At 41.1% G+C, this 12,671-nt stretch overlaps 1 protein-coding gene across 11 annotated transcripts in view; it reads right to left on the bottom strand.

Moving 5' to 3' along the window:
- Positions 1–12,671, bottom strand: part of LOC139755988 (uncharacterized) — a 540,334-nt gene that overhangs the window by 376,930 nt on the left and 150,733 nt on the right. Inside the window, exon 6 of one of the 11 annotated variants that reach the window (XM_071674900.1) lies at positions 8,644–12,057. The exons of the other annotated variants lie outside the window; for them this stretch is intronic. Coding sequence (XP_071531001.1) covers positions 12,025–12,057 — 33 coding nt within the window. The 3' untranslated portion in view covers positions 8,644–12,024. Of the gene's footprint in view, positions 1–8,643; positions 12,058–12,671 lie in introns of those variants that run through there. 11 annotated transcript variants of the gene reach the window in all.

The raw sequence follows: 12,671 nt of genomic DNA, 5'->3' as shown, positions 1-12,671 counted from the left end.
GTGCGTGGACGTATGTATATAAATGTGTATGGGGGTGGGTTGGGCCATTTCTTTCGTCTGTTTCCTTGCGGCTACCTCGCAAACGCGGGAGACAGCGACAAAGCCAAAAAAAAAAAAAAAAAAAATATATTTATTATATATATTTATATATATATATATTTATATTTATATATATATATATATATATATTATATTTTTTTTTTTTTTTTCATACTATTCGCCATTTCCCGCATTAGCGAGGTAGCATTAAGAACAGAGGACTGGGCCTTTGAGGGAATATCCTCATATGGCCCCCTTCTCTGTTCCTTCTTTTGGAAAAAAAAAAAAAAACGAGAGGGGAGGATTTCCAGCCCCCCGCTCCCTTCCCTTTTAGTCGCCTTCTACGACATGCAGGGATATGTGGGAAGTATTCTTTCTCCCCTATATATATTTATCTATTTATTCACTTTGCCCTGTCGCCGTCCCCCGCACCATATATATATATATAGTTGGTGATTGTGAGAGGAGATGGATTGAGTATTTTGCAGGTTTGTGAATGTGATTAGATGACAGAATGCAATTACTTTAGTGGCAGATATAGGGTGTTTTGGTCAAGGTGGTGTGCAAAGTGAGAGGGTTAAGGAAAATGATTTGGTAAACAGAGAAGAGGCAGTACAAGCTTTGCGGAAGATGAAAGCCAGCAAGGCAGCAGGTTTGGATGGTACTGCAGTGGAATTTATTAAAAAAGGGGGTGACTGTATTGTTGACTGGTTGGTAAGGTTATTTAATGTATGTATGACTCATGGTGAGGTGCCTGAGGATTGGCGGAATGCGTGCATAGTGCCATTGTACAAAGGCAAAGGGGATAAGAGTGAGTGCTCAAATTACAGAGGTATAAGTTTGTTGAGTATTCTGGTAAATTATATGGGAGGGTATTGATTGAGAGGGTTGAAGGCACATAACTGAAGCATCAGATTGGGAAAGAAGCGTTGTGGTTTCAGAAGTGGTAGAGGATGTGTGGATCAGGTGTTTGCTTTGAAGAATGTATGTGAGAAATACTTAGAAAAGCAAATGGATTTGTATGTTGGCACTTATGGATCTGGAGAAGACATATGATAGAGTTGATAGTGATGCTCTGTGAAGGTATAAGAATATATGGTGTGGGAGCAAGTTGTTGGAAAGCATGAAAAGTTTTTATCAAGGATGTAAGGCATGTGTACGTGTAAGGAAGAGAGGAAAGTGATTGGTTCTCAGTGAATGTAGGTTTGCGGCGGGGGTGTGTGATGTCTCCATGGTTGTTTAATTTGTTTATGGATGGGATTGTTAGGGAGGTGAATGCAAGAGTTTTTGGAAAGAGGGGCAAGTATAAGTCTGTTGGTGGATGAGGGAGCTTGGGAAGTGAGTCAGTTGCTGTTCATGATGATTAGCGCTGGTGGCTGATTTATTTGTGAGAAACTGCAGAAGCTGGTGACTGAAGGTTGGTAAAGTGTGTGAAAGAAGAAAGTTAAGAGTAAATGTGAATAAGAGCAAGGTTATTTGTACAGTAGGGGTTGAGGTCAAGTAAATTGGCGAGGTAAGTTTGAATGGAGAAAAATTGGAGGAAGTAAAGTGTTTTAGATATCTGGGAGTGGATCTGGCAGCGGATGGAACCATGGAAGCAGAAGGTGAATCATAGGGTGGGGGAGGGGGCAAAAATCCTGGGAGCCTTGAAGAATGTGTGGAAGTCGAGAACATTATCTCGGAGAGCAAAAATGTGAGGAAGTCGAGAACATTATCTCGGAAAGCAAAAATGGCTATGTTTGAAGGAATAGTGGTTCCAACAATGTTGTATGGTTGCGAGGCATGGGCAAAATAAATAAATAATAAATAAATAAATAAATATATATATATTTTTTTTTTTTTTTATACTTTGTCGCTGTCTCCCGCGTTTGCGAGGTATATATATATATATATATATATATATAATATTATATATATATTATATATATATTATATATATATATTATATTATATATATATTTTTTTTTTTTTTTGTCGCTGTCTCCCATATATAATATATATATATATGGTTTGGGCACATGGAGGGAATGAGTGAGGAAAGATTGACCAAGAGGATATATGTGTCGGAGGTGGAGGGAACGAGGAGAAGTGGGAGACCAAATTGGAGGTGGAAAGATGGAGTGAAAAAGATTTTGTGTGATCGGGGCCTGAACATGCAGGAGGGTGAAAGGAGGGCAAGGAATAGAGTGAATTGGATCGATGTGGTATACCGGGGTTGACGTGGTGTCAATGGATTGAATCAGGGCACGTGAAGCGTCTGGGGTAAACCATGGAAAGCTGTGTAGGTATGTATATTTGCGTGCGTGGACGTATGTATATAAATGTGTATGGGGGTGGGTTGGGCCATTTCTTTCGTCTGTTTCCTTGCGCTACCTCGCAAACGCGGGAGACAGCGACAAAGCCAAAAAAAAAAAAAAATATATATATATATATATATATATATATATATATATATATATATATATATATATATATTTTTTTTTTTTTTTCATACTATTCGCCATTTCCCGCATTAGCGAGGTAGCGTTAAGAACAAAGGACTGGGCCTTTGAGGGAATATCCTCATATGGCCCCCTTCTCTGTTCCTTCTTTTGGAAAATTTAAAAAAAAAATGTGAGGGGAGGATTTCCAGCCCCCCGCTCCCTTCCCTTTTAGTCGCCTTCTACGACATGCAGGGAATATGTGGGAAGTATTCTTTCTCCCCTATATATATTTATCTATTTATTCACTTTGCCCTGTCGCCGTCCCCCGCACCATATATATATATATAGTGGTGATGTGAGAAGGAGATGGATTGAGTATTTTGCAGGTTTGTTGAATGTGTTTGATGACAGAGTGGCAGATATAGGGTGTTTTGGTCAAGGTGGTGTGCAAAGTGAGAGGGTTAAGGAAAATGATTTGGTAAACAGAGAAGAGGTAGTAAAAGCTTTGCGGAAGATGAAAGCCAGCAAGGCAGCAGGTTTGGATGGTACTGCAGTGGAATTTATTAAAAAAGGGGGTGACTGTATTGTTGACTGGTTGGTAAGGTTATTTAATGTATGTATGACTCATGGTGAGGTGCCTGAGGATTGGCGGAATGCGTGCATAGTGCCATTGTACAAAGGCAAAGGGGATAAGAGTGAGTGCTCAAATTACAGAGGTATAAGTTTGTTGAGTATTCCTGGTAAATTATATGGGAGGGTATTGATTGAGAGGGTGAAGGCACATACAGAGCATCAGATTGGGAAAGAGCGTTGTGGTTTCAGAAGTGGTAGAGGATGTGTGGATCAGGTGTTTGCTTTGAAGAATGTATGTGAGAAATACTTAGAAAAGCAAATGGATTTGTATGTAGCACTTATGGATCTGGAGAAGACATATGATAGAGTTGATAGAGATGCTCTGTGGAAGGTATTAAGAATATATGGTGTGGGAGGCAAGTTGTTGGAAGCAGTGAAAAGTTTTTATCAAGGATGTAAGGCATGTGTACGTGTAGGAAGAGAGGAAAGTGATTGGTTCTCAGTGAATGTAGGTTTGCGGCGGGGGTGTGTGATGTCTCCATGGTTGTTTAATTTGTTTATGGATGGGATTGTTAGGGAGGTGAATGCAAGAGTTTTGGAAAGAGGGGCAAGTATGAAGTCTGTTGTGGATGAGGGAGCTTGGGAAGTGAGTCAGTTGCTGTTCACTGATGATACAGCGCTGGTGGCTGATTTATGTGAGAAACTGCAGAAGCTGGTGACTGAGGTTGGTAAAGTGTGTGAAAGAAGAAAGTTAAGAGTAAATGTGAATAAGAGCAAGGTTATTAGGTACAGTAGGGTTGAGGGTCAAGTAAATTGGGAGGTAAGTTTGAATGGAGAAAAATTGGAGGAAGTAAAGTGTTTTAGATATCTGGGAGTGGATCTGGCAGTGGATGGAAACATGGAAGCAGAAGTGAATCATAGGGTGGGGGAGGGGGCAAAAATCCTGGGAGCCTTGAAGAATGTGTGGAAGTCGAGAACATTATCTCGGAGAGCAAAAATGTGAGGAAGTCGAGAACATTATCTCGGAAAGCAAAAATGGCTATGTTTGAAGGAATAGTGGTTCCAACAATTTTGTATGGTTGCGAGGCATGGGCAAAATAAATAAATAAATAAATAAATAAATAAATATATATATATTTTTTTTTTTATACTTTGTCGCTGTCTCCCGCGTTTGCGAGGTATATATATATATATATATATATATATATATATATATATATATATATATATATATATATATATTTTTTTTTTTTTTGTCGCTGTCTCCCATATATATATATATGGTTTGGGCATATGGAGAGAGTGAGTGAGGAAAGATTGACCAAGAGGATATATGTGTCGGAGGTGGAGGGAACGAGAAGTGGGAGACCAAATTGGAGGTGGAAAGATGGAGTGAAAAAGATTTTGAGTGATCGGGGCCTGAACATGCAGGAGAGTGAAAGGAGGGCAAGGAATAGAGTGAATTGGAGTGATGTGGTATACCGAGGTTGACGTGCAGTCAGTGGATTGAATTGGGGCATGTGAAGCGTCTGGGGTAAACCATGGAAAGCTGTGTAGGTATGTATATTTTGCGTGTGTGAACGTATGTATATACATGTGTGTGGGGGTGGGTTGGGCCATTTCTTTCGTCTGTTTCTCTGCGCTGCCTCGCAAACGCGGGAGACAGCGACAAAGCAAAAAAAAAAAAAAAAAAAAAAATATATATATATATATATATATATATATATATATATATATATATATATATATATATATATATATATATATATATATATATAATTTTTTTTTCATTTGCTTTGTCGCTGTCTCCCGCGTTTGCGAGGTAGCACAAGGAAACAGACAAAAGAAATGGCCCAACCCATCCCCATACACAATGATACATACACGTCCACACACGCAAATATACATACCCATACATCTCAATGTACACATATATATACACACACACACAGACACATACATATATACACATGCCCACAATTCACACTGTCTGCCTTTATTCATTCCCATCGCCACCTCGCCACACATGGAATAACATCCCCCTTCCCCCTCATGTGTGCGAGGTAGCGCTAGGAAAAGACAACAAAGGCCCCATTCGTTCAAACTCAGTCTCTAGCTGTCAAGCAATAATGCACCGAAACCACAGCTCCCTTTCCACATCCAGGCCCCACACAACTTTCCATGGTTTACCCCAGACGCTTCACATGCCCTGGTTCAATCCATTGACAGCACGTCGACCCCGGTATACCACATCAATCCAATTCACTCTATTCCTTGCCCGCCTTTCACCCTCCTGCATGTTCAGGCCCCGATCACTCAAAATCTTTTTCACTCCATCTTTCCACCTCCAATTTGGTCTCCCACTTCTCCTCGTTCCCTCCACCTCTGACACATATATCCTCTTGGTCAATCTTTCCCCACTCATTCTCTCCATATGCCCAAACCATTTCAAAACATCCTCTTCTGCTCTCTCAATCACACTCTTCTTATTTCCACACATCTCTCTCACCCTTACATTACTTACTCGATCAAACCACCTCACACCACATATTGTCCTCAAACATCTCATTTCCAGCACATCCACCCTCCTGCGCACAACTCTATCCATAGCCCACGCCTCGCAACCATACAACATTGTTGGAACCACTATTCCTTCAAACATACCCATTTTTGCTTTCCGAGATAATGTTCTCGACTTCCACACATTCTTCAAGGCTCCCAGGATTTTCACCCCCTCCCCCACCCTATGATTCACTTCCGCTTCCATGGTTCCATCCGCTGCCAGATCCACTCCCAGATATCTAAAACACTTCACTTCCTCCAGCTTTTCTCCATTCAAACTTACCTCCCAATTTACTTGACCCTCAACCCTACTGTACCTAATAACCTTGCTCTTATTCACATTCACTCTTAACTTTCTTCTTTCACACACTTTACCAAACTCAGTCACCAGCTTCTGCAGTTTCTTACATGAATCAGCCACCAGCGCTGTATCATCAGTGAACAACAAGTGACTCACTTCCCAAGCTCTCTCATCCACAACAGACTGCATACTTGCCCCTCTTTCCAAAACTCTTGCATTCACCTCCCTAACAACACCATCCATAAACAAATTAAACAACCATGGAGACATCACACACCCCTGCCACAAACCTACATTCACTGAGAACCAATCACTTTCCTCTCTTCCTACATGAACACATGCCTTACATCATCTATAAAAACTTTTCACTACTTCTAACAACTTGCCTCCCACACCATATATTCTTAATACCTTCCACAGAGCATCTCTATCAACTCTATCATATGCCTTCTCCAGATCCATAAGTGCTACATACAAATTCATTTGTTTTTCGAAGTATTTCTCGCATACATTCTTCAAAGCAAACACCTGATCCACACATCCTCTACCACTTCTGAAACCACACTGCTCTTCCCCAATCTGACGCTCTGTACATGCCTTCACCCTCTCAATCAATACCCTCCCATATAATTTACCAGGGATACTCAACAAACTTATACCTCTGTAATTTGAGCACTCACTCTTATCCCCTTTGCCTTTGTACAGTGGCACTATGCAAGCATTCCGCCAATCCTCAGGCACCTCACCATGAATCATACATAAATTAAATAACCTTACCAACCAGTCAACAATACAGTCACCCCCTTTTTTAATAAATTCCACTGCCATGCCATCCAAACCTGCTGCTTTGCCGGCTTTCATCTTCCGTAAAGCTTTTACTACCTCTTCTCTATTTACCAAATCATTTTCCCTAACCCTCTCACTTTGCACACCACCTCGACCAAGACACCCCACATCTGCCACTCTATCATCAAACACATTCAACAAACCTTCAAAATACTCACTCCATCTCCTTCTCACATCACCACTACTTGTTATCACCTCCCCATTTGCCCCATATATATATATATATATATATATATATATATATATATATATATATATATATATATATCTTTTTTTTTTTTTTAAACTATTCGCCATTTCCCGCATTAGCAAGGTAGCATTAAGAACAGAGGACTGGGCCTTTGAGGGAAATACCCTCACCTGGCCCAATTCTCTGTTCCTTCTTTTGGAAAATTAAAAAAAAAAAACGAGAGGGGAGGATTTCCAGCCCCCCACTCCCTCCCCTTTTAGTCGCCTTCTACGACACGCAGGGAATACGTGGGAAGTATTCTTAATCCCCTATCCCCAGGGATATATTATATATATATATATATATATATATATATATATATATATATTTTTTTTTTTTTTTTGCTTTGTCGCTGTCTCCCGCGTTTGCGAGGTAGCGCAAGGAAAAAGATGAAAGAAATGGCCCAACCCACCCCCATACACATGTATATACATACGTCCACACGCAAATATACATACCTACACAGCCCTCCATGGTTTACCCCAGACGCTTCACATGCCTTGATTCAATCCACTGACAGCACGTCAACCCCGGTATACCACATCGCTCCAATTCACTCTATTCCTTGCCCTCCTTTCACCCTCCTGCATGTTCAGGCCCCGATCACACAAAATCTTTTTCACTCCATCTTTCCACCTCCAATTTGGTCTCCCTCTTCTCCTCGTTCCCTCCACCTCCGACACATATATCCTCTTGGTCAATCTTTCCTCACTCATTCTCTCCATGGAGGAAGTGAAGTGTTTTAGATATCTGGGAGTGGATCTGGCAGCGGATGGAACCATGGAAGCGGAAGTGGATCATAGGGTGGGGGAGGGGGCGAAAATTCTGGGAGCCTTGAAGAATGTGTGGAAGTCGAGAACATTATCTCGGAAAGCAAAAATGGGTATGTTTGAAGGAATAGTGGTTCCAACAATGTTGTATGGTTGCGAGGCGTGGGCTATGGATAGAGTTGTGCGCAGGAGGATGGATGTGCTGGAAATGAGATGTTTGAGGACAATGTGTGGTGTGAGGTGGTGTGATCGAGTAAGTAACGTAAGGGTAAGAGAGATGTGTGGAAATAAAAAGAGCGTGGTTGAGAGAGCAGAAGAGGGTGTTTTGAAATGGTTTGGTCACATGGAGAGAATGAGATATATCTTTTTTCTTTCAAACTATTCGCCATTTCCCGCATTAGTGAGGTAGCGTTAAGAACAGAGGACTGGGCCTTTGAGGGAATACCCTCACCTGGCCCAATTCTCTGTTCCTTCTTTTGGAAAAAAAAAAAAAAAAAAAAAAAAAAAAACGAGAGGGGAGGATTTCCAGCCCCCCGCTCCCCCCCTTTTAGTCGCCTTCTACGACAAGCAGGGAACACGCGGGAAGCATTCTTTCTCCCCTATCCCCTTTTAGAAAATTAAATATATATATATAAATATATATATATAAATATATATATATATATATATATATATATATCCCTGGGGATGGGGGAGAAAGAATACTTCCCACGCATTCCCTGCATGTCGTAGAAGGCGACTAAAAGGGAAGGGAGCGGGCGGCTGGAAATCCTCCCCTCTTGTTTTTTTTTTGTTTTTTTTTTTTCCAAAAGAAGGAACAGAGATGGGGACCAGGTGAGGATATTCCCTCAAAGGTCCAGTCCTCTGTTCTTAGCGCTACCTCGCTAACGCGGGAAATGGCGAATAGTATGAAAGAAAGAAAAGATACATATATATATATATATATATATATATATACATGTACATATTCATACTTGCCTACCTTCATCAATTCCTGCCGCAACCCAGCCCCACAGGAAACAGCATTGCTACCCTCTGCTTCAGCAAGGTTGCGCTAAGAAAACAGACAGAAAAGGCCACATCCGTTCACACTCAGTCTCTAGCTGTCATGTGTAATGCACCGAAACCACAGCTCCCTTTCCACATCCAGGCCCCACAGAACTTTCCATGGTTTATCCCGAATGTTTCACATGCCCTGGTTCAGTCCACTGACAGCATGTCAACTCCGGTATACTACACTGTTCCAATTCACTCTATTCCTTGCACACCTCTCACCCTCCTGTATGTTCAGGCCCTAATCTCTTAAAACCTTTTTCACTCCATCCTTCCACTTTCAATTTGGTCTTCCGCTTCTCCTTGTTCCCTCCACTTCTGAAACATATATCCTCTTTGTCAATCTTTCGTCACTCATTCTCTCCATATGCCCAAACCATTTCATCACACCCCACTCTGCTCTCTCATCCACACTCTTTTTATTACCATACATCTCTTTTACCCTTTCATTACTTACTCAATCAAACCACCTCACACCACATACTGTTCTCAAACATCTCATTTCCAACACATCCAACCTCCTCCACACAACCCTATCTATAGCCCAAGCCTCGCAACCATATAACATTGTTGGAACTGCTATTCCTTCAAACATACCTATTTTTGCTCTCCAAGATAATGTTCTCTTCTTCCACACATTGTTCATCACTCCCAGCACCTTCGCCCCCTCCCCACCATGTGACTCACTTCCGCTTCCATGGTTCCATACACTGATAAGGCCACTCCCAGATATCTAAAACATTTCATATCCTCCAATTTTTCACCATTCAAATATACATCCCAATTAACTTTTCCCTCAACCCTACTGAAACTAATAACCAGGCTCTTCTTCACATTAACTCTCAACTTTCTCCTATTACACACTTTTCCAAACTCAGTCACCAACTTTTGCAGTTTTTCACTTGAATCAGCTGAATCAGCAACTACAGCTGTATCATCGGCAAACAACAACTGACTCACTTCCCAAGCCCTCTCATCTACAACAGACTGCATACTCGCCCCTCTCTCCAAAACTCTTGCATTTACCTTCCTAACCACCCCAACCATAAACAATTTAAACAACCATGGCCTTACATCCTCGGTAACTTTTCCCTGCTTCTAGTAACTTACCTCCCACACCATATACTCTTAAGACCTTCCACAAAGCATCTCTATCAACCCTATCATATGCCTTCTCCTGGTCCATAAATGCTACATACAAATCCATCAGTTTTTCTAAGTATTTCTCACACATATTCAAAGCAAATACCTGCTCCACACATCCTCTACCACTTCTGAAACCACACTGCTATTCCCCAGTCTGATGCTCTGTACATGCCCTCACCCTCTCAATCAATACCCTCCCATAAAATTTCCCAGGAATACTCAGCAAACTTATGGCTCTGTAGTTTGAACACTCCCTTTTATCCCCTTTGCCTCTGTACAATGGCAATATGCATGTATTCTGCCAATCGTTAGGCACTTCACCATTTTCCATACATACAATGAATATCCTTACCAACCAATCAACAACACAGTCACCCCCTTTATCAATAAATTCTACTGCAATACCATCCAAACCCACTGCCTTGCCGGATTTCATCTTCTGCAAAGCTTTCACTACCCCTTCTCTCTTTACCATACCATTGCTCTCTGACCCTCTCACATCGCACACCACCCAGACCAAAACACCCTATATCTGCCACTCTATCATCAGGCACATTCAACAAACCTTCAAAATACTCATTTCATCTACTTCTTACTTCATCACTACCTCCCCACATACCCCCTTAACTGATGTTCCAATTTGTTCTCTTGTCTTACACATTATTTACCTCCTTCCAAAATACCTTTATATTTTCCCTAAAATTTAATAATACTCTCTGACCCCAACTCTCATTTGCCCTCTTTTCCAACCCTTGCACCTATCTCTTGACCTTCTGCCACTTTCTTTTATATTTGTCCCAGTCTTTTGCACTCCCTCCTTGCAAGTATCGTCCAAACACCTTTCTTTTAACTTTCACTAACAACCTTACTTTTTCATCCCACCACTCACTATCCTTTCTAATCTGCACACTTCCCACTTTTCTCATACTAAATGCATCTTTTGCACATGCTATCACTGCTTCTGTAAATACATCCCATTCCTCACCTCTCCCCTCATGTCATTTGCTTTCACCTTTTGCCATTCTACACTCAATCTCTCCTGGTACTTCCTCACACAAGTCTCCTTTACAAGCTCACTTACTCTCTTCTCCCCAAGATACTCTCTTCTTTTTTTGAAAACCTCTACAAATCTTCACCTTCGCCTCCACAAGATAGTGATCGGACATTCCACCAGCTGCCCCCCCTCAGGATATCAGCATCCAAAAGTATCTCTTTTACGTGCCTATCAATTAACATGTAATCCAATAATGACCTTTTGACCATCTTTCTTACTCACATACATATAATTATGTATATCTCTGTTTTAAACCAGGTATTCCCAATCACCTGTTTTCTTTCATCACACAAATCCACAGGCACTTCACCATTTCCATTTACAACACTGAATATCCTATGTACAACAATTGTACCCTCAACTGCCACATTACTCACCTTCACACTTAAATCACCCATCACTATAACCCTGGTCTCGTGCATCAAAGCTGCTAACACACTCACTCAGCTGCTCCCAAAACACTTGCCTCTCATGATCCTTCTTATGACCAGGTGCATAAGCACCAATAATCACCCATCTCTCGCCATCCACTTTCAGTATTACCTACATCAATCTAGAATTTACTTTCTTCCACTCTATCACATACTCCCACAACTCCTGCTTCAGGAGTAGCGCTACTCCTTCCTTAGCTCTTGTCCTCTCACTAACTCCTGACTTTACTCCAAAGACTTTCCCAAACCACTCTTCCCCGTTACCCTTGAGCTTGGTTTCACTCAGAGCCAGAACATTCAGCCTTCTTTCCCCAAACATACTACCTATCTCTCCTTTCTTCTCATCTTGGTATGCCCACACACATTCAGACACTCCCGGTCTGAACCTTCGAGGAGGATGAGCAGGAAATCCTTGATTTTACGGAATAATGGGAGGAAGGGGTGTCTGTTTTTGCCGAAATCCATTAAATCGAATGTAACATATTTCTATGCCACACTTTCTTTTCACTCCTCATCACTGTAGGGTTTAATGTGTGGTACGATAGTTGGGTGGCAGGCACCCAGCAGCATGGGAATGCTCGCAGTTGGAAGCAGGACTCACACCAAGATAGACGTGATGCCATCCCTCTCCTGTGAAAGGATACTTCTCTATAATATAGTGAGGATGGACTACCTGCTTTCATTGCATCTCTTACAATCACATGATGCCATTTTGAATTGTACGGATTGCAAAATTAGTCAATAAATAAAGTTACAATTCTGAAATAACAGAAACACACTATACAAACAGTCTGCCTCAAGCACGATAGCTTAAGGAAGATTGAGACCGAAACAAAGTAAGTCTACCTAATGCTACCAAAAAGAAGTGTGATACGAAATGTGCATGGTGCAGCATTTGAGATTTTTCAAATTATTATTAACTACTTTACTGTACATTATTTTTTCATTGCTTCTGAAATTTATTATATCCGAGTCCATCAAATCGAGGGTTTACTGTATATATGTAAGAGAACAGAATAGTTGGACAAGGCGAGGTCTGACTGCGTACTTAAAGTTATCGCACAGCCATGTCGTTATCAAGCAAAACAAACAGAGATGGAGTCAACAACTGAGCAGATGGTCGACAGTGAGCCAAGGGTTGTCATATCTATCTAATCTGTATAGTATCTTTGACTCCAAGTTGTTCTTTGATATGTTGAGAATATCATATCTCACAATTAAGAATATACATTATTACTAGAGTC

This window comes from Panulirus ornatus, chromosome 20 (genome assembly GCF_036320965.1).
Source record: "Panulirus ornatus isolate Po-2019 chromosome 20, ASM3632096v1, whole genome shotgun sequence".
Classification (NCBI taxonomy): Eukaryota; Metazoa; Arthropoda; class Malacostraca; order Decapoda; family Palinuridae; genus Panulirus; species Panulirus ornatus.
The sequence above is the reverse complement of the archived record's forward strand: the minus strand, read 5'-3'. Positions and strand labels throughout refer to the sequence as shown.